Source organism: Podarcis pityusensis, assembly GCF_964106645.2.
Source record: "Podarcis pityusensis genome assembly, chromosome: 1".
NCBI classification, from domain to species: Eukaryota; Metazoa; Chordata; class Lepidosauria; order Squamata; family Lacertidae; genus Podarcis; species Podarcis pityusensis.
Window position 1 is genome coordinate 75,464,332 of NC_138028.1, and position 21,845 is coordinate 75,486,176.

The 21,845-nt window shown below is 44.2% G+C and overlaps 1 protein-coding gene across 1 annotated transcript; it reads right to left on the bottom strand.

Annotated features, from left to right (window-relative positions):
* Positions 1-88: 88 nt before the first annotated feature.
* Positions 89-21,845, bottom strand: SYT8 (synaptotagmin 8). Its single transcript, XM_080999448.1, has 9 exons — positions 21,604-21,845; positions 15,958-16,088; positions 13,524-13,684; positions 13,033-13,128; positions 11,712-11,879; positions 10,774-10,941; positions 4,829-4,946; positions 3,867-4,000; positions 89-2,170 (listed from the first exon to the last, which is right to left on the bottom strand). The coding sequence occupies exons 2-9, from the start codon at positions 16,064-16,066 to the stop codon at positions 1,937-1,939; spliced, it is 1,188 nt and encodes a 395-aa protein (XP_080855574.1). The 5' UTR covers positions 16,067-16,088; positions 21,604-21,845; the 3' UTR covers positions 89-1,936.

Genomic DNA, 21,845 nt, shown 5'->3' on the forward strand with positions numbered 1-21,845 from the left:
GGTATCCAAGATACTGCTCTCTATATGATGGCAGACGTCACTGCCTGAGATCCAGAAACAGAAAGTCTTTGCTTGCTTGTTCCACAAATAAGAGGAAGAACCTGTTTTTAATATCATCTCACAAATCCATTTGTGGACAATAAACCCTGCAGGGATACCAAAGAAGTAGTACCAGGGGTAGGAACAAGATAGAGTGGCATAATGCTGAGCTACACTTGACTTACAAAGAGGTTAGTAGCAGGAGGAATCAAGATCTTCTCCTAGTTATTGCAGCATATATTGACACACTTGATAGTAGTGGCAGGTGGCAATTGCAATCCATACATGTCTCTGGCAACGTAAGCGGCAAATGTACCCAGCTGGAACAAAATAATGATATAGCATGCTCCTTTGTGTCACACTGAGCATATTTATTCTTTATTGGCCCCAAACATAATAAATTGAAACCATAAAGATTTATTTGTCCCTCCCTGCTTGCTTGCTTGCTTGCTTGCTTGCTTGCTTGCTTGCTTGCTTTTGTTGCTGAGAATTCACACACAGATCTTGTTTCAGATCCCCATAACTCGCAAATCAATAGTCAATTGTAAATCAATAGTCAATTAGTTTTTGTTACAATTTACTTTTGATTTGCGAGTAGGGACCACTCCCACTATTGAAACTTATATTGGCCAGAGTTCTTGGTGTGCTTTTTTCTTAGTATACTCTAAGGAGCAGGCACACATAACCTGATTATTACAGAAAAAGAACTCCATGCAGCTCATCATTAAACTGTGAACTCTCTCCCACAGGAGGCAGTGATGACCACCAACTTGGATGGTTTTAAAAGAGGATTAGACAAATCGTGGAGGCGAGGGCTATCAGTGACTACTAACCATAATGGCTATGTTCTGCCTCCACAGGCAGAGGCAATAATGCCTCTGGATACCAGTTGCTGGAAACTGCAGGGAAGGAAGAGTGCTCTTGTGCTTGGGACTTTCTTGTGGGTTTCCCTTAAGCATGTGGTTGACCACTGTGAGAACAGGATGCTGGACTAGATGGGCCATTGGCCTGATCCAGCAGGCTCTTATGTCCTCTGAAAAACCTGTCTAAAATACCTAGCAGCAATGTTGAAAGGAGAAATTATTTGATTCCTTCGATTTAACCTGTCTCTTTTTATTTAGCAAGCTGTTTGTTAGTAGCTATATATATACAGTGGTATCTCGGGTTAATAACTTAATTCGTTCTGGAGGTCTGTTCTTATTTGAAACTGTTCTTAACCTGAAGCACCACTTTAGCTAATGGGGCCTCCTGCTGCTGCCACGCCGCCGGAGCACAATTTCTGTTCTCATCCGGAAGCAAAGTTCTTAACCCGAGGTTGGCAGAGTCTGTAACCTGGGTTGGCGGAGTCTGTAACCTGAAGCGTATGTAACCTGAAGCATATGTAACCCGAGGTACCACTGTATGTGTATATATATATATATATATATGCGCATGTGTGGGCATGTGTGGGTGTGTTCCCTCAATTTTAAGATTTTTAACATGGGCAATGAGCATTGATTGCAAATATGTTTATAGGCCCGGTGGAAATTCCTGCTCCACACATGTCCACACATGGCCTTCCGCACATCCTGTTAGTAGCACCTCTTTAAATTCAAGCTAGTACAGCCTTGTGAATCTTGTGTGCGTCTCTTCGTCATGATGAAACAGTGACTTCTGGATTCCATGGTGATGGGTTGTAGACACATACACACATTTGGATTCCCACTCATCCAAGATAAATATCCTTTAGAGTCTAAGTTCAAGCAAAGAGCGATCAATATTCTCCTTCAGAACACTTCTGACTAAGTGATCATGATGCTACACTGTGATTTCTGCTACCAGCTGCTCCTTTGCAAACTTTTCCTACTAGCCAAGCGCATTGAGGTTATCTTCTCCAGTGGAGAGGTTTGTTTTGTTCTTAGCTGTTCGGTAGTGGCAGCTTGAAGCGAGTCTTCAGTCCCAGGGTTTTGTCAACGTCTTCCGCGGGCTGCAAGCTGTGCCACTGTGCCACAGGCCTGCGAGGGTTGGCCAGCATATCCGACCAGTGACGTAGCTGGTTGCCTGTTGCTCGGCAGCTGAGAAACAGCTTCCCAATCTGGTCATCTTTGGACACTTTGTCACGATCCCAGACAGAAATCACCAGGTCCACATTCTGGGAAGAAGACACAAAGCAATGAGATGAGAGGATAGAAAGAAGCAGGGGGCAGTATGGAAGCTTTGAGGAATATGTATTCTTTTCAGGAAGCATACGCCCAGTGTGGACCTCCAGGTACATTAAAGTAGTTTTAACAATGGGTGGGGAGAGCTTTATCACATTGCAGACACAATGTACCACATATTCTCCTCTTCCCATAAGGTTGCCTCTGTACTGTTATGCTCTCTAGATCAGGGATCAGGAACCTGTAGCCCTCTTATGCCCATCAACTCCAGCCAGTATGGCCAGAGGGACGGTGGGAGTTGTAGTCCAGCAACATCCGGAGGGCCGCAGGTTCCCCATGTCAGGAGCTCATCCTACTCTTGAGTAGGACCCTGGCAGAGACACATGCCCGACTGGCATGTTCTCTCCCTCCTAGCTGATCATTCGGGAGCTCCATAAGCTTTCTTCTGCTCGAACATCACAGCGACCAATGCCAACATCGGCACACTTAGGGATCTGCAGAGTCTTTGCAGCTTGTGTAACAGACCTCAGCAACTCAGCATTTTGGCTAATCTACTTTATTTACACATAAACACACATGGAGCACTGCAACATGGCTCCCTCTCTCTCTAGCATCAGACAGCAAAGAGAGAGAACAAAGGACAATAGTCCCACTTCACGGAACACAGCAACACAAACATCCTGTCTCCATCACGTCCCACTCTGTGGAGTCAAACATATACCGTCATGTGATAGACAACAATCCCATGACTGCAATCATGGAGCAGGAATTCTAACACCGCACCCCTGCTTTGGATGTTATAGTAGTGGCATGGAATTTATCTATTTGCACTGTGGGAAATGTTTAAAGGCCACCAGCATGTCATTTGTACCAATTATCACCCAACTGTTCCAGGACGTTGGACATACCAGTTACCATCCAACTGTCAGCCCCAACCCCAAACAGGAAACAACTGCATCGTAAGAACCTGTGCCATTGGCCATGTCCCCATGGTGTTAGGCCTTTAAATTTTGCACCAATGCCATGGGTTGAATCCATGGAAAAGCAGCCCCCATGATGCTGCAGAAATCATATAAAGCTGTCTTGCCATTGGTCAGGCCCTTGGTCCACCTAGCTCAGTACACTGGTTGGCAGCAGCAGTGGCGTAGCGTGGGTTGTCAGCACCCGGGGCAAGGCAAGTAATTTGCGCCCCCTAACCCGTGGATTTTAGCAGGGGGCAGAGAGCTGCGAGTGCGAGCGCCCCCCCAGATGTTGCGCCCGGTGCGGCCGGCCCCCCCTGCACCCCCCACGCTACGCCACTGGGCAGCAGCTCCTCAGAGTTTCAGACGGGTCTGTCCTAGCCTGCACGCAAAGCAGATGCTCCACCACTGAGATACAGCTTTGCACCATTAATGCAAGTGTTGTGTGGCTAGATATGAATATGGTGTTGAGATTCTTTTATTTGTAAGTTTTGTGTAAGTTTTCCTATGTGCAAACCATTATGAGCCTTTGGTAGAGAAGGAGAGGCTCAGTAACAGATATGAAAGAGCAAGAACAGCTGTAGCCATCAAAGCTTATTTCAGTGTAACAAGAGAAGTGCTCGTAGCAGATCCTCTGCAGAGGCAACAAGCAAAGATGTCTAGGTTAATGCTAATTCCCTAGAAACATCTGTCTCCCATGAAATGGTGCCCTCTGGACAGAGAAACATACCTGGATCAAGCTGAGGGGCACTTCAAAAACAAATGCCTCATTGAAGTAGGGATGTAATGTGTTTTTCTTCACACTTGTCTTCTTCTTCTTCCATCTCTTTTTATTCAGAATAAGCTGCACTTTGACATAGGGATCTGGGATGGAGGAGGGAGAGGGAAAAGTCAGAAACTGTTGACAGTCTGAAGAAGGAATCTACCATATATATTACTACAATATAAGGGGGCTGTACTGAATAAGGTCTCTTTCTTTTGGACTTTCATCACACATCCTAACTCCGGAGCAGGGAACCTGTGGCTCTCCAGATGTTGCTGGACTCCAATGCCCATCAGCCCCAGAAACGCTGCAAGAGATGATGGGAGTTGTAGTCCAGCAACATCTGAGGGGATACAAGTTCCCCACCCCTCTCCTAGCTCACCACTTAGCTTTGCCAGCAGCTAGTGGTACAGTGTCTAGGACTCAGTGTTGGGTTTGGAGTAGGAACCCAGGTTCGAATCTCTTGCTCGTGAAACGTGTTGAATGGTCTTGTTGAGCCTTGGATGCAGCCTGTCCTTCCTTAAAGGGTCATCTTAAGACTAAACTGCTGTTCTGATAACTTTTGGAGGAGGCAGGGATAATTCCTTGCTAGCTTCTAAAAAATAAGACTCACTCGGATTTGACACAGTTCCCTTATCTTAAGATGTAAATCTTTGCCCTAAAGTATTGTTCCAGCGGCATGATCTGAATATCCGCAGCAGCAGACAAGCACATTCTCTGTCATGGCACAAGAGATAGGTGTGCAGCTCTTATGATCAAGGCATCTTTCCTATTTTCAAGGGCAGTGGGAAGATAGCTGGCAAGGTGTCCTCCAGGTTGTAGTAGGTCAAAGATGATCCTAGCCTTCCAGACTTCGTTTGAGGGGCCCCTACATCTATTTCACATCCCTTCACTTTGAACAGTGAGCTCCAGCTATCCTTTCCCATTACCTGACAGGCCGTGTGCATCCATCCGCTTGAGCTTTTTGGCTTCCACGATGACCACAGTTAATTTGCTGGTGCTGGGAACATATCGGAGTGAGAAGCAAATCTCCCCAAGGCGCTCTTGCTGTTACAAGAAGAAAAAGGCAGGAGGAAGGAGGAAGATTAAATATAAAATTTTTCAACCCACTGACAAACTAAGAGCAGAAACTGAAGGCCCAATTGTGGAGTGTCCAAGTCTCAAAGCTCCCTGGAAGCCATGATCACTGTCCTTCAAAGTCCTTTCCCTGACCTCAGAAGAAGATAGGACAGTTGTGATGAGACGGAGATGAAAGAAGGGCTCTCCTACTATGCACAGAGATGCCCTCCTCTCAAATCAAATTGATTCCATGCCATTTCCCTCCAATCTAAATGGACCCTCCTATGAAGCTGTTATTAGCCACACGGGGGGGGGGGGATTACAGGAAGGAACCAAACATGTACTTGTCTGTATCTGCTACCTCAGGCAGGGCTGATAGGAGTTTTGGCTAAGGGGGTGATTTAATTCAAGAAAATGTCATGGATTCCCCTTTGGCAGCACCAGTAACTCTGATCAAAACTGAAGCAGCCCATGGCTATTTAAAAGTTGGGCAGGATCGCCCACATGACATCTGTATTGGCTGGAATCACTATTTCATGTGGGCATTTAGAGAATAATACTGCTTCTGTTCTAAGGGCATGTACAAGCATACCTTTAAGGGGTGGGGGGGAAAGGGGTTGCCATATAGTTTTCTTCCACAATATGAAAATGATTTTTTCCCTGTACTTCAGAGCAATTTTGAATGCTGATTCAACCATCTGTCTTGTCATTCCCCACCCCCAGGCAAGAAGCCTGCCTTCCTATTATATCAATATTGTACCACCTGCTAGTTTATTTCATGGAATGTTCTTTCATTGCTTTGATTTTTATTTATTTAAACAAACCACAATATATATTTTTAAGTTGAAACACTTTCTTGGGAATATGGGTTTGCGATGTCACAGGAATCATTCAATCACCACTGTGCACAAGCAGCTTCTGCTACAGACCAAGAGAATCAGTGTTCTCAGAATTTGATTCTAAAGGAAACAAGGACCCCTCCAGACATCCTTTTCGTTGTGTATTGAGGATGAGATGTGGTATGGTATCAGGGTGCCCATGTATGATTCTGCTTTTAATGCTGTTTCCTCCTGCAAAAGTTTTGCTTCATTTTTTAGCATGTAGCATAGCTTTCTGTTGACATACAAGTAGCTTTTCACAGCAGAAAAATTCCTTTTGGGGATGGGGGTGTCCATTGTTGTTGTGTTACAGTGCCCCTCCAGATGGCAATACAGTCGTACCTTGGTTTTTGAACAGAATGCGTTCTGAAAGTCCGTCTGACTTCCAAAACATTTGGAAACCAAGGTGTGGCTTCCAATTGGCTGTAGGGGTGTCCTGCAGCCAATCAGAAGCCTCAGAAACCTTAAAAGCTATGGTGGACGTTTGGCTTCCGAGGCAAGGTTTGCAAACCAGAACACCTACTTCCAGGTTTGCGGCATTCAAGTTCCAAGTTGTTCATGAACTAAGCTGTTAGAAAACCAAGGTACAACTGTACTGTAATAACATTGGGGAAGTATAATGGAACAACTGATAAATGGGAACGGCATGTGTATGGCCCAGTATAAACCCACCCTAGTGTACTATTATTACATCAAGGTCATGTTGCAGAATAAGGTAAAGGGACCCCTGACCATTAGGTCCAGTCATGACCGACTCTGGGGTTGCGGCGCTCATCACGCTTTATTGGCCGAGGGAGCCGGCATACAGCTTCCGGGTCATGTGGCCAGCATGACTAAGCCGCTTCTGGCGAACCAGAGCAGCGCACAGAAACACCATTTACCTTCCTGCCAGAGCGGTACCTATTTATCTACATGCACTTTGACGTGCTTTCGAACTGCTAGGTTGGCAGGAGCAGGGACCAAGCAATGGGAGCTCACCCCGTCATGGGGATTCAAACCGCCGACCTTCTGATCGGCAAGTCCTAGGCTCTGTGGTTTAACCCACAGCACCACCCGTGTCCTGTTGCGGAATACACCCACCCAAAAAACACAATGGTTTGTGAAAAGAGTACATTGGCCTCAGCTTTCTAATTATGTTAGGATACAACAGCTTAGATTGTGCAAAGACTATCTGCTATATTCATTGCTACATAGTGCTCTCTAGACCAGGGATGGGGAACCCCAGGTCTGGGGTCAAATGTGACCCTCTAGTCTGCTTTATCTAGCCCTCAAGATTCTCCCCAGAGCACCGCTCTTTGAGTGCTTTGGGTTAGCTGAAAAGTGTCCTTCAACTCTGATGACCCTACTTGCTCGACAGGATGGAGAAAAGTGTGTGTGTGTGTGTGTGTGTGTGGAAATGAGGCTACTGTGCAAAGATAGCATTTATGTTTATTGAACTGCCTCTGGCCCCAGCCACCATTGGTCTGTGGAGCCCAGAAGGTTGTTCAGAAGGGAATGTAGCCCCTGGGCTGAATAACATTCCCAACGTTCTGCTCAAGAGGAATATACAAGTTCCACAGCAGTAATCAGGAAATAAGAATTGCCTTGCTAGGGCCAAGATACTATCAAACTCATTTCTCCGCCTACAGTAGCTACCAGCCAGGAACCATGGGGAATTCTCAAGTGGCGCATGATCATTTTTTTCAATTAAAGCTTCCTTAGCCTTTCCTCAACGGTTTGGGATAATAAAGATGTGCTACAGAAAACCAGTGTGATTTCAGCCTTGCTTTTGCCCTCTGCTGTTCATTGTAAATGCCTTTGGCTATACACAATAAATTGTTTGATTGATTGAGAAAGCCAGTTTTATCCTGAGGCACATTGGCATTTGCTATCACCAAACAATAGGGATTAATCATTGAAACTCAGTTGTCTGAAGGAATGTCATGAGCAATAGATGACATGACTACTGCTCTTTGGACAAAATGGTAAATGTTAATGAAACGCCTGTGGGCATTGCTTCTTACAACCCTTCAGAGTACCTAATGTTCCACTGTTTGGGATACACCTATTCATGTTCGCTTACTATAGATTAGTTATGTGTTAAATACAATTAAACTATATTTCATAGTCTGAAATAGTATGAATGCAGGATACATGATCATGGGAGAGTTGAGGCATATGGACCCAGAGGGAAGTAGCTACTTCAGGTTGATTCACACATCCTGCTTACATCTGCCTCTGCACTCAGTGGGCTACGTGCTGACACATTCCCTCCCTTGTTGTTGGTATGCCCTTATTTAGCCCAAGGATGGAGAACCTGTGGCTCTCCAGATGTTGCATCATCTCCTACCATTGGCCATGCGCTGGCTGTGACTGACAGAAGCAGGAGCCAAACAACTTCTGGAGAGCCCCAGTGCACCATCCCTGATCCAGCCCTTCCTTGTTCCTCTATATAGCCTCTAGGCAGCGAACTATTGATGAGACAGTTCCCTCTAGAAAGTGTCAGTTCCTAGGAGGCACTTTGCTCCTGTGACTCAAAGGGACCTCAGATTGACATTATATGGCCAGCTCAGCCTGTGGCAGGCACAGGTTTGTGTCAAGGAGGATGTGTGCATTCTGGACAACTTCAGCTTGTCTGTACATACTTAGAATTAATGAACAGGCCTTCCTTCCAGACTTTATTATCCAGATATACTAGATATGACCAATATTAGCAGTGCTGTTACAACTGAAAATGGCTCTCTAGCTACTTGTCTGAGCTAGAAGTGATCCAGTTGTCAATCTGGGCACTTCTTGATTAGTTAGTTCTATAAGAGAATGAAAGCAGAAACAAGTTTTGTAAAAATATCTTGATTTAAATAATAACTCTATAATGTGTGCCTGTTCCCAAACCCTTATGACAATAAGTAGTCGGATATAAAGTTAGAGCTTGGCTTTATCCCAGCGGCATAAGTAAAAGAAATCTCTTGCTGCTGTTGGCAATCCTGCAGCCATGCAGACATTCCTTTTAACAACATCCATTCATTACATCCCCTTCCATGCTTGGCAAAGCCTTGTATTTAAAGAAACAGATTTGAAATATTATATAATAAAGAAAAATACATACAAGTATGTACAGTCACTGAGCAACTTCTGTTTGTCCTCATATACTTAAAACTGATGGACAAGGCTTCCTTGTATAGGGGTTTCCATACAATTTCAGTCTTGGAACTTATCATTTTGGAAATTGCATGCTGACCACACCCCTTTTTGATAGTATTCTCAGACAAGGTATTTTAGAAAGTGTTTAACAGTTATAGCCTATTTACAGGTAGGTAGCCGTGTTGGTCTGCCGTAGTCAAAACAAAATAAAAAAAATCCTTCCAGTAGCACCTTAGGCAAACTTAGTTGGTCTCTAAAGTACTACTGGAAGGAATTTTTTTATTTTGTTTCAGTTAAAGCCTATGCTGCTTTGTTTCTGACCATAGCCTCTCCTACACCCCTGGCTTAGCTTTCCATCCTGTTTTGCTGCCTCACAAAAGTTGAATATGCAGCAAACACGCTATGTCATACTTTGTTTTTGAAAACCTCTACAAAACAGAATGGAAAAAAGACTTTGGTTTTATCGGAACCAAAATTAGAATTGATGTTTTGGCACACTGTTCTCAGACTGCAAAGGATTTGCATTCCAACCTACAAAAAAATTAGCACAATTTGCAACATACGCCACCCTGCAAGTGGCAGAAATTATATAACTTCCAGTATGACAAACTCCTTATGTAATCAACTTATATAATGAAGCGTGTATAATTAGAGCATTTTTTGATTGAACCAGTGGCGTAGCATTGGTTGTCAGCACCCGGGGCAAGGCAAGTAATTTGTGCCCCCTAACCCGTGGATTTTAGCCTTCGAGTCTCTTCCACTAGATTGCGAGTGCGAGCGCGCCCCCCCCCGATGTTGCGCCCGGTGCGGCCGGCCCCCCCTGCACCCCCCACGCTACGCCACTGGATTGGACGTCATTGGTGAAATCAGTTGATATTGTGACTAAATGGATCCATTTGGCATTTTCTTTTCACAGAATTTCAAGCTAACAACATACCCTTTTTGTGATGTGATATTTTGATGGAAGAAGTTTCTTTATCCTGTACATTGATCTGTAGGCTTGCCCCAGCAGGTTTTGCAAGGGCATGGGGGAATGAGCAATAACTCCCCTCTGAACATTGTGCAGCCTGGCCCTACATTGTTGCTTCAGCTGGCACAGCAGAAGTGAAAACCTGTGCCAAACTAGCTAAGTTGGCATCCTTGGCAAAGGCAGGTGTTGCTGCACAGCATAGGACTAAGTCCCAACATCAAAAAGCACTGTTGTGTTGTCCATACCATGTTCAGAATCACAGTCTGAGCATATCTGCTCAGTTATCCATGCTCAGGTAACCACCAAGTTAGACTACTGTATGTGCAGCCGCCTTTGAAAACAGCAATTAGTGCAGACTAAGTGGGATTGCAGCTATGCTATGCTAAACCAACTACATAGGCTCCCAGCCTGTTTCCCAATTTAAAATGCTGCTTTTGACCTTTAAAGCACTTCATGGCATAGGATAAGGGTGCTATCTCCTCGTGAACCTAATCATACATACAGATCTTCAGTAGAAGGCTTCCTGTGGCTGCTTATCATCTGAGGACCTGAAAGGGCCTTCTCAGTGGTAGCATCCTACCTGTGGAACACTCTCCCCAGAAAGACACACCTGCTGTTTGCTTTATTGTCATTTCAGTGCCTGGTAAAGACTCCTTAAAATTATTTTGCAGAAGTTTTTTAGATGCAACTTTAACACCGCTCACCATTTTGTGCTGCTTTTACCACAGTGACGTTTAGCTTATTTTACTTTTTTGTATTCACATTTGTTTTTATTATTTTTTGTAACCCACTCTGGGAGACACTTGCAATGCCCAGAGGATTTGCCACACTGCTTGATAATACCAACCTCCATCTTGCTGGCTTCAGTGAGCTCCTGCCATTGCTCAATGACGTGCTGCAAATCAACATCACCAAGAGGGATCCGCATCTCACCAATGATGTCGTGCTTGGAGAAGCGGTTGAAATCATACACCTGCATCACCAGTGTGGATTCTGCTATATCTGCCTGGGGTATCTGGCAAGGAGGAAAGCGGGAGAAAGCAAACTGATTTCCAGCTTTTTCCAGCAGGCCCAAATTGCAGGCCTGCCTAAAGTTGTATGGTGGGAGTGGCCATACAGATGCTACTGAATCCCTAGCCTCTGGCCATGCTTGCTGAGGGGAGTTGTAGTTCAGCAACATTTTGAGGACCAAAGGTTCCCCACAGTTATTTTATGGGTTTAATGCAAGAATTATTGTGTTTGATACAGGAATGTCATACTTCAGCATAACAGACTGGGCTGAAAGTCCACAGTGTATAGCACTGTCTCCAACAATGGACAGAAAAATAACCCAAGGAAGATTATAAGCAGAGTATGATGGAAATAACTATCTACTGCCATTTGTCCACACCAACTGGTACTCAGCTCTTGCCACTGTGCCAACGTGGCACCAGCCTGCCTCCCACTTCACCCCTGACCCTCTCAGGAACTGGCCATGACCCCAGTGTTGGGAAGCCAAGTAAGCAATGCGACCCTGCCCTGCCCTGCCTATTGCCAGGTGGAAGACACTGTGCTTGCTATCACGTGAGCTCGAGATATTAGTCTCAACAAGACAATTTGCTGGCCATTTAAGGTGGTGTAATCTCACTCAACTCAATTAAACTACACCAGATTGGTAATGTTGATTTTTTCTTTTCTTTTTACCCAAGGTCTTTTAACTGATTTTCTGCATAATATAAACAAATCTACACACTGCAATGCTAAAATGGAGCAATGAACTGATTGATAGAGGTGACTACCTCCTACCTTAAAAATGAAGCTCTCATTGAAAACAGGGTTCAGTGTCTTACGGTAAACCTTTGTCTCATACTTCTTCCTCATATCAGATGTCAAGTAGGCAATCACATAGGGATCAGAAGTGCCCCCGCTGTCCATAGCCTTAAGATCTGCCGCCTGCTTCACTCCAACCTTCATCTTAAAGAGAATCAACACCAAAGCATTTAACATCGTAGAATGGCTTACATACCCTTAGACACTGCAGAAATAGGCTACAGCTGGAGTGGGGAAACCAAGGCTACATATGGTATGGAAAAGCAGGAAAGTTAGAAAAAAACTGTTCGGAGTAGCAGAGGATAGGAAGGAATCAGATGAAAAAATTGCTATTAGGATGGCATAACTGATGTAAGCTACGGTGTCATGGACTGGCTCGATGCAGAGCAGTGGGGGGAGGCACCAGCTGGTGAACCCCCAAGGGAACCCCATGGGGAAGAAGGCTCAGAGTCTGGAGACTGGTGGTGGGATGGTGATGCATGGTCAGAGGGAGAAGAGGGAGCAGACTGGGAGGATGAAGAGGTGTCAGAAGCTGAAGAGACAACAGAGTTTAGAGAGCAGGAAGAGGCTGTGGCAGATGGCAGCCCAGAATCAGAGGCAGAAGTAGAAGCGGCCAAGAGGCAGAGATGAGGCAGGCTGCTAAAGAAGACATGGAGTCTCCCCCTCCTGCTGTGACCAGCTCCCCTCCCTTCTGGATTCCCAGAACCTGAAGAGGTATGAGGAGGGTGGAACAAAAAGAGACAAGATGATGGAGCCTTAGGCTGCTGCGGAAGGAACCAGGGGAGGAAAAGACTTAGAGCACGGTGGGCAGGTGGGGACCTTCAATCCTTACAACTGCTTTATTGGGGAAAGACCTACCGGGAAGGGTTGCTGTGACCACTAGGACTGAGTTGTTTTGTTTCTTTGAATAGAGAGTTAACTTCACTGACATCGAGTGCTTATTGTTTTATTGCTGACCTCCTGACTCCAGCTTCGGACATATGGGCTGGGTGAGAATGAAGGAAAAGCCAGCTATACTGACAATGGTTGGGACTGATCATTAAGGGAGCAATTGTAAGCTCCCAGGAAAGGCAGCTGAGGAGCAGTGCCATTAGGGTGTTTACTCTGGCATGAAATCTCCCCACCACCATTTTAGGATTGCTCTGTTGTGGAATAGGTGGGGGGTGGATATAAACCTGGTTATGTGAAAATGAAAGATTTTGAATGCTGGAAGGAGGGGGAGGGAAGAGGTTGTGATAATATAGCTTTATAATAAAAGAGGGTCACAAATATTTACCCTGGGATTTGAGAATCATACCTCCTGGCTACGGAAGTCATACTCCAGAGAATATTGCAGCTGTCCTCGTTTCTCATTCTGCAGTCCACCCTCCAGGTCATCGATATCAGGTTGGATCTATTGTCAAGACAGCAGCACCCTCTCTTTATGGACAATTTTTAGACAGAAGAGTCAGTTTGCTAAGCATATTGTACTTCTCTATATTCACTTGGAGGCAAAATATCAGTTTAAAATCTATAGCTGGTACATTAACAGCAATCAAAAATATAGTTGCTGTGAGTGAGCATTAAGGAACAGCCATTTTGGAACCAAGTAGTGAAAACTATAGTGCCAATAGCAATATCAAACGCAAACAAACCAAACAAGTAGTCTGCTCTTTCAAGTTGGCTTTCCCCAAATATCACGCTCTGAGAAGATCTCTTAAGAGTTCTTAATTTGCCCCACACCAATTTGCCTATGCTTTGTGCATAGCATACCCCACCAGGGCACAATGGGGCAGCAATAAGACCTACCAGAGTGGCTTGGGTGGGTGAGCCATTGGTGCTGGGAAAGGCGATTTTCTCTTTCTTCTTGCGTTTCTTCCTACAACAACAGCACTTGATGATGCAGATGAGTAAGAGGAGGAGGACCAGGCCCACTGCGACAGCAATAGCTATGAGAGCCCATCTGGGTACTGTTCCAGCATTAGGAGAAAGAAAGAAAGGAAGAAAGGAAGAAAGGAAGAAAGGAAGAAAGGAAGAAAGGAAGAAAGAAAGAAAGAAAGAAAGAAAGAAAGAAAGAAAGGTGCTCATTCTTACTTTCTGTGTAGTGCACATTAATAAAGCATCCTTGCCCAAAAGCAATTTTTGCATTCACATCTTAGATTAGCAAGCAGCCTCTTTGCCCCTTCCTTCACATGATGAGCAAACAAGCCAGGAAGTATTAAATTAACCATAGTTTACTGTTTCATCTGGGATGCAGGTGGCGCTGTGGTCTAAACCACAGAGCCTAGGGCTTGCCGATCAGAAGGTCAGTGGTTCAAATCCCCGACCTGGAAGATGTCTATGGACAAACGCTGGCTCCCTCGGCCAGTAAAGCGAGATGAGCGCCACAACCAGTCATCCACGACTGGACCTAATGGTCAGGGGTACCTTTACCTTTACTGTTTCATCTGGAGCTGGAAACCATAGCTTCCTCGTTCAGAACAAGCCAGGATGTTGAAACATGATTTGAAGTTGACTTAATATGTTAGCTTGTTCCAAAACTGATAACCATGGTTTCCAAATCAGGACAAAATGGGAAAGTATGATTAAGAGACTTCCTGGTTTAATTGTGCACAAACAACAGGCTTTTTCATACCTTGGTTTATTAAGCCAAGATATGCTCATCCAAATGCAGTCAATGTCTTTGGGAATTCTAGTATCACCTCCTAACAGCAGGCAAATTATTTCATTTTTTTCATTTCACTTACTGGCTTATATCCTTCTGCTTTTAGGTCCTGCAAAAAGCAGCAAGCAGCAAACAACTCAATTAACACAATTTAACAGAATAATCAATATAAAATGGCAAATTATAAATTGATCACACAGGAATGTTGAAATCCAAGCCTTTACAGTCCTATCCATATAGCCACCAGGAAAATAGAAAAAAAAATTATGGTGCTTTTGTATATCCTTTTAATTTCTGCTCTTCTTCAAGGGGGGAAAAACAGTTCCTGAGCTAATCCCTTTTGTTTTTAATTCTTGTAATGATTACCACCAGATGGCATAGTTACTCCCCATGCTAGTTCCCCTTAGAGGAAACTGTTCTGGGAGAAGTAGAGGAAATTCATTTGTGCAAAATGTGTAATGCAGTCTCCCTCACGAAAACAGCCAAATAATTTCTTCTCTCACTTTGTGTTGTCAAAGTCAATTTAGAATAGACTGAAAAGGAAATGGAAAGAAACCAACCAATGGGAACACAGTGGTGGCCATAGCTTATAAATGACTATCAGTGATTTGTATGCTCAACTTGACTGTGGGCTTATTCACACTTATCTTTCCTCTGCTCTTTCCAGGCAAGGTCCACACTTTAAAGCTCTGTGTCCAAGCATTGGGGATTTCCCCCTGCTCTGTAGCTTTTCCTGTGAAAAACCACTCTCTGAAGCTGAATTGGAGCAAATGGCAATCCATGGAAAATCCAAATTGCCATTTGTTGCACTTCAGCTTTAGAGAGTGGGTTTTTGCAGGGACAAAAAAAGAGCTTTAAAGTGTGCACCTGTGCCTGGAAAGAGCAGGGCAAAAGGTAAGTGTGTCTCTTCTTGCCAAACATCTTCCTTTTCTTTTTTCTTTTTAGATGATAGCATCACAATTCTCTTTGTTATTCTTATTTGGTGCCTCACATATTTTCAGGGAAATGGGGAGAAGGCATGAGGGAAGAGAAGTGAAAAGAGTGAAGATGAGGCAGGAATCTGACCATCTGAAGGGTTCACGTTGTCAAGAAGTTGTCCTGAGGCAAAATGTTCCATGATTATCAGCTGCACAACAGCCATTGAAGTGAGCAGAAGTTGCTCAAGAACAATTTCAATTGAGCTTGTGGAGAAGATTTTGCCCTTCTTGTATTCTCCAATGTGTGCAGACCTACACAAAATGGTACTCCATTGTTAAGTGCCTCAAGAGCATATATAGCAAGTCAATGTAGAGAGGAATGGGGTGGGTTTGCATATGTTGAGTTGGTTTGAATTAGCCAAGGAAATTACTGTCCTTATGGGCTGCACTGAATTTCCTTAATGAACTGTACAACATGCAGAAGTTCTGGGAAAAGTCAAGTGAATTTCAGTTAAAACACATACACATATTTTGGAAGCTAAAACAGGAAGAAACAACAGCTTTAACTTAGAAAATCAAAATGAGGCCCATGACAAGGTCTTCCAGCAATCCTTTAAACATCACATTTGAGTCCACCCCATCCACCCTTTCATGCACTCACATGGAATTTTGTTGAGAAATTCTTCAATGATGCTTGGCTGAGCAGTGGTCACAGCAGTGGTTGCCGTGAGGTTACTGGGGCTGCTGGGTGTAGTGCTGGTGTTAGACATTGTTCTGGCTCAGGAAGGCAAGCTGGAAAAACAAATGGAATCGTTATTTCCTTAAAAAGTTTATGATCTTCCTGTCAGCATCGCCCTAGAGCCAGTGCGCCAACTGGACTCATGCACCTCAACCCCGACTGGGCTAGGTGAGCTGGGTAGCACCGCCAGAGACCTCCTTTTCCCACAGGAACAGGTCACAGTGCTGTGGACTCACAGCTTAGAGCTGAGAGCACCGGATTCACTGTCTCAATAATACAGTCGTTGCGCAGCAGAGTTTTGCAGAGTCTTGCAGAGTATAAACCACTCGGAGAGCAGCTCTGTAGAATATCTTCCTTTTATTCTGTAACTACAACTATGATACAAAACTATATACAGAGCTGAATATTCTAAGCATAAATCAATGCTACACTGAGAGTCTGCAGCTGCTCTTAGCAGCAATCTTATCTCTAGGATCTCTAACACTCTCACTCTCTCCGATACACTGACTGACTGACTCTCTCTCACACACACACACACTGATATGTTGCTGGGCAGAATAAGTAGATAGGCAGGACACGCCTCCTTCTCTCTGGAGAGTCAGCAGAGACCATCAGGAGATCATCAGGAGATTCTTGTGTATGGGAGGGGTGAAATCTCCTCACTTCCAACCTCACCTATGCAGGTTACAGTTCATAATAAGGGCCTAATTTGAACCAGAAATCAGAAGGCATTTTTAATACCACCTCCTTAAGAAAAGAAAAATAAACAAGTACCACAAACAATCCTTTTGTAGCTACATCTAGCTTTCTAAAGTGTGAAGTAATAATAGAAATCTCCTCTGAGCATGTGCAGAGTGGAGGGGGGCATCCTAAGGTCCAATAAGGGAGGAATAAGCAGATTAACTTTTGTGGAAGACTCATTTTCCCCCTTTCCTGATCCACCTCAGAATGGCACACCCCAACAGAATGTATGTATTTCTTTGAACTGATATAACTTAGAAGTGGGAATATTTCCAAATTTGAGAAGGGGACTTTTTAAATAAGGATTTTTTCATCATTTTCACATTACTTAGCCAAGTCCTAGCTAATAATACACAAGGAACAAGTAAGATACACAGACTTTTTCCTTCCTTTCTACCTGCCTGCATATTGCCTGTTACCTATTCTGTAATCAGAACAAGGTGTGAAACCCAAACTCCGCCCTGGGAACACACTCACAAGAGGCACGTCAAATCAGGGCGGCAGATGCGTCAATGTATTTGCTTATTTATCTTGGCTTCTGTCCCACACCCACTCATACTGAGAGTTAACATTTCTCTAAGCGAGCAAGAAACGCAGCTGGAAATAGCAAGCCATGCTTTCCAATCAATGCAAGAATGGTTCTTAAAACAACATCCCTTACTGGAGATTGCCTCTTCAACTTTCTTTTCAGCAGCTGAAGATCTAAAAAAATTGTAAACACAGATGGTGAGCATTGCACAACACCATCCATTGGGGCCTGCCCTGTGTCTAAGGTTGACACCTTTTTCTTGATAGATGCTCTGTGCTAGGGTTGAAGACCCTGTAGCCCTCCAAACGTTGCTGGACTACAACTTCCATTATCCATTGGCTATGCTGGCTAGGGCTGATGGGAGCTGGAGTCCAACCTGGAGGGCCACAGGTTAGCTGCGCCTGCAATAGGGCCTCCAGAATGCTCCTACGTATTCATAACTGCATGAAACAGATTGTTCAGCTTCACTCATGACTGTGAAAAGCTGATGCTTCCAGGCTTCTCGCTAGCATAACATTACTAAGTACACAGGAACTATCCTTGACAGGGCCAGCCCAAGACATTTTGTTGCCTGAGGCATAGAACAAGATGGTGCTTCCTCCCCTTGAAATGTATTAGGCATCCAGAAGGTTAAAAAACAGAAGGGCAAGAAAGCAAATCACAAGAGACTACGCATTACATGTGATTCCTTTAAGCCGGGCAGCCACAGACTGCCTTGGCTTCCACTTTTGGCCAGGATGGGGGGTTCAGAGAAGAGCTGCTCTGACCCAGGTTTGACCTAATATCAGCAGAGGGGTTCCTTTTGCCATAGTCTGGATACACAGACTTAGCTCGTCTGATCCACAGACTACAATGCATTCAGGCAGCTGGGTTTGTTTCCAAAGCATCATCCACTAAAATAAGTAGGGATCAAGTGCTTAAACCTACTCCTTTCATACTAGTGGAGGCACATCCACACCATAACTCACAGGCTTTTAAATCACTTCCACAGGCTGTGGGGCTGCCTCTGGAACCACCAGCTGCAGAGACCTGACCCCACTCCCTAATGCCTTCCTGAGGTGCACACAGGATAAGTGTGTAAAGGGTTTTTTTCTCTTCACCCATGACTTCAGACCACTGCTCCCCTGTCTCTTGCCCATCTTTCCAGTCACTTCGGTTGTGGGCTGAATTTTATTTCCCCAGACCCAATCCAGTCTTCCTGCATTCCAGGCACACTCCAGGATAGTCAATGTCTTGATTCCTAGTTCTTAGCTACAGTTTCACCATCCAAGCCAACATAATATAATATAATACATATGCATATAAGATCTAAGTCTGTCCCCCAAGTTTCCCAGTAAAATGCTTGGGTGCAGCTCTGTTTGCATCATTATTCTCACCACTACAGCGGATACCTTTACTGCCACTCCACCACAGACAGAAGTGGTAGGTGGTCCCTGGGTCCTGTTCCCCCTGCTTGAAAAAAAAATACTTGGGCCTGTGGGGCAGTGCAGTTCACCACTTCCACCATAAGAAAATGTGACTTGTTTCCCACTCTGACATACGTAACAAAGCACATCTTTGAAACTGTCCTGTGTGTTTTGCTCTGGTGGAGGTAGTTGGAAATAATGATCTGTAAGGGTACAACTCCCAACACATATTTGTACCTCTCCATCCCTGGGGAATAGGGGAAACTCTCAAAGGATATTGTACACTGTGAAGAACCAAAATAAGCAACTTTTAGTGTTGCAATATTTAACAAGAGAACATAGCAACAAGGACAAAAATGCACAAAGAATGCACATTTTTATATGTGTTGTGATTCCCCAAGATAAGGCAAGCTATACTCCTAAATAATACAGCCTATATAACAATAGCAATATAATACTAATAATATCCTATACAATAATAGCAAACTCAGAGAAGGGTGGATTCCTATGCAACCTAAATGGCAGCAGAGGGAGGTATCAGTAGGCTCAGAGAAACCTTAAGGAAGTATAAAAATGAAAACCCTAAAGCAAGAGTTGGGCAGACCCCAAAACACCCAGTGGGTACTGAACATGTTCAAAGTAGCCACAGACTGCTGACTGACTGTTGCAGAAGTGGGCAGAAAGGAACATCCTTGGAAAGGGCTTTACCAGTTAATTGCAATTGTAGCTGGCGGGACTGTGCAGGCTGCATCGCTTTACTGACTTCTCAGTACCGCACATCACTGCCAGTTACTGAGAGGGAAGGGGAAATGCAGCAGGGAGCTTGGCATGGTGCAGTGCAGCAGCGGAATCTATCCAGTGCTCCCCACACTGCGCCTGCACCATGCTGAGCTGAGCTCCCTGCCTTGCCCTGCCTTACCCCATGCCCTCCCAGTAACTGACAAGGACTTGCAGAATTGCAAAATGAGTTGGGCAACACAGCCACACCTGTGCAACTGCTACTGTCTGGTTAGAACCCCGAACTGGACCACTCCTCACTGAAATGTTTTGTGGCAGTTCTCACTTTTTGAATCTATTATCTAATCTTCTGCTCTCCATATTATACTCTGGTGTCCCCGTGCTGCCTTAAGGGCAATTTTTGTCCCTTTGCTGCTGCCTTTCATCCAGTGGCAAGGCAGCAGCAGCAGCCATCAGCCCTGCTGCACCCGCTTGGTGGAAATTCCTTAACATGTCCCAAGAGCACCTTGCTGTAGACTTTGGGTGGTTGAGATGAGAACAAGAATGGAGAGGAAGCCAGTCTCTGCAGCTCCTGCTCTGACCTCCAGAGAGGTCTCTGGAAACAGTGCCACTATAATGGAAGAGCAATAACAGTAGGGCATTTTAGGGCAGGGATTATGAAGCCCACCAGGTGCTTTTGGACTCCCATTCCATCAGCCCAAGCCTGCATAGTTAATGATCATGGACAATGGTAGTTGCAGGTGCAGGTTGCCAATGCAGGAGGGGAACAGCAACATTCAGAGGACCTCAAGCTCTGGCTAGCCCAAACCCACTTGCTTGAATAGGCTGTAGCTTTAGCTGCTGAAGCTCAAACAGAAGCTTTTGCTTCAGTGATTCTATCTCTGGATAGTACCGAAATGTAAGAGCGTTTACATCTGACGGTGGGTAACAAGTGCATGAAAATGTCCTTTCCAATGAAATATTGATTGCACACTACTCTATGAGGCGCTGTGAAAGATCAGAAATGAATGTGCCCCCATTAAACATGCCACTATTAAACAAAGCAGAAAATTGTTTTCTAATATAATTCTCCTCCTAGGGCTGGAGAAGATGTCCAGGCTGGAAGAAGACATTAATTTCTAAGAGAGTGCTGAAGGTGGTATGGCAGAGGCATCATTTTTGATAGTATGCACACTCATTCATTTTGGTTCAAGCAGATTTCGCTTGACTGTGAACTGCCCTCATTCTCCAAATTCCATAGAAATAACTTGATGTTGTCAGCAAAGCTGGCCACCTCACTGTTCAGGTCTAACTCTAGATTTATGAACAAGATAGGAAGCACTGGCCCCACTGATCTTTTGGAGCCCCACTTCTTACATACCACCATTCTGAAAAACCAACAATTTATTTCTACTTCCTACTTCCTGTAACCAGTTACACATCCATAAAAGGACCCCCTACTCTTATGCCATGGCAACTAAGTTTACTCAGGAGTCTTTTCTGAGATGCCAGTATCTTCCATTCCTGTTCCAAATGTTCATTGACACTCTCAGAATGCTAAAAGTTTGGTGTGACAGGAGGGGTTACTTTTGCAGAAGCCATGATGACGTTTCTTCGGGAAGAATTGTGTTTCTGTGCTTGGTAATTTTAACTCTAAAAAGACTTTCCATTTTTAGAGTTTATTCATAGCAACTAACTGGGTTATAATTTCCTGGATCCTCCTACTTATGGACCCTTAAAAAAACAAAACCTGGGGTTACATTTTTTTCAGTTGGCTTCACCACAAAATCACCTTCAGTCTTAAAAGGCAGGAAACTATTACAAGTTGAAACAGTTACAGTTACTGTTGTATAAAACAGATCAGAGATCTCTGGGGAATTAGAAACGAGCTGCTGCAGAAATCCAGTTTTTCAAAAACAACAACAACAACCGTAGGCAGCTCTTAAGCATACCAGATAATGACAGTTTAGAAGGCTGGGGAGTCACACATCTGCCTAAGCCTTGATGTATTTTGTTTTTCAAAAATAGTTTGTAATATATAATTCTTTTTTAAATATATATATATACCCCCCAAAACCCTGTATGTAATAACTTTACAGCCATCAAGGTAAGGCAGGCAGCTTTGATTTTTTAAAAATGCAAGTATTAATTGGAAACAGAAGCAAGACCACTTACTTTTTTTAGTTTCTCTTCATCATAGCTTAACAGAATCCTTCTTCCTGGTGTTTAGCCATTTCTCTTCCTACCTCAGAGCTTGAATGGAGCACATTGTGGCAAAACTTATTGACCCTCAACTCAATGCACTGAATTTAATCCCCACCAGCAGGAATTGGCTGCCTTTTCTGTGTAAAGCAGAAGCTAAACCGGAAATTCTTCTTTGTCAACTGAGAAACCAGAAAGGTGATAGGAATGGCTCT

Excerpts from the sequence above, each read along its gene's own strand:
- SYT8 (XM_080999448.1), bottom strand. The coding sequence starts at position 16,066 with ATGTCTAACACCAGCACTACACCCAGCAGCCCCAGTAACCTCACGGCA. Across the intron at positions 11,880-13,032 it reads ATGACTTCCGTAGCCAGGAG|ATGAAGGTTGGAGTGAAGCA; the intron begins GTATGATTCTCA and ends ATTCTCTTTAAG. Across the intron at positions 4,001-4,828 it reads GGATGCACACGGCCTGTCAG|ATCCCTATGTCAAAGTGCAG; the intron begins GTAATGGGAAAG and ends CCTCCATCCCAG.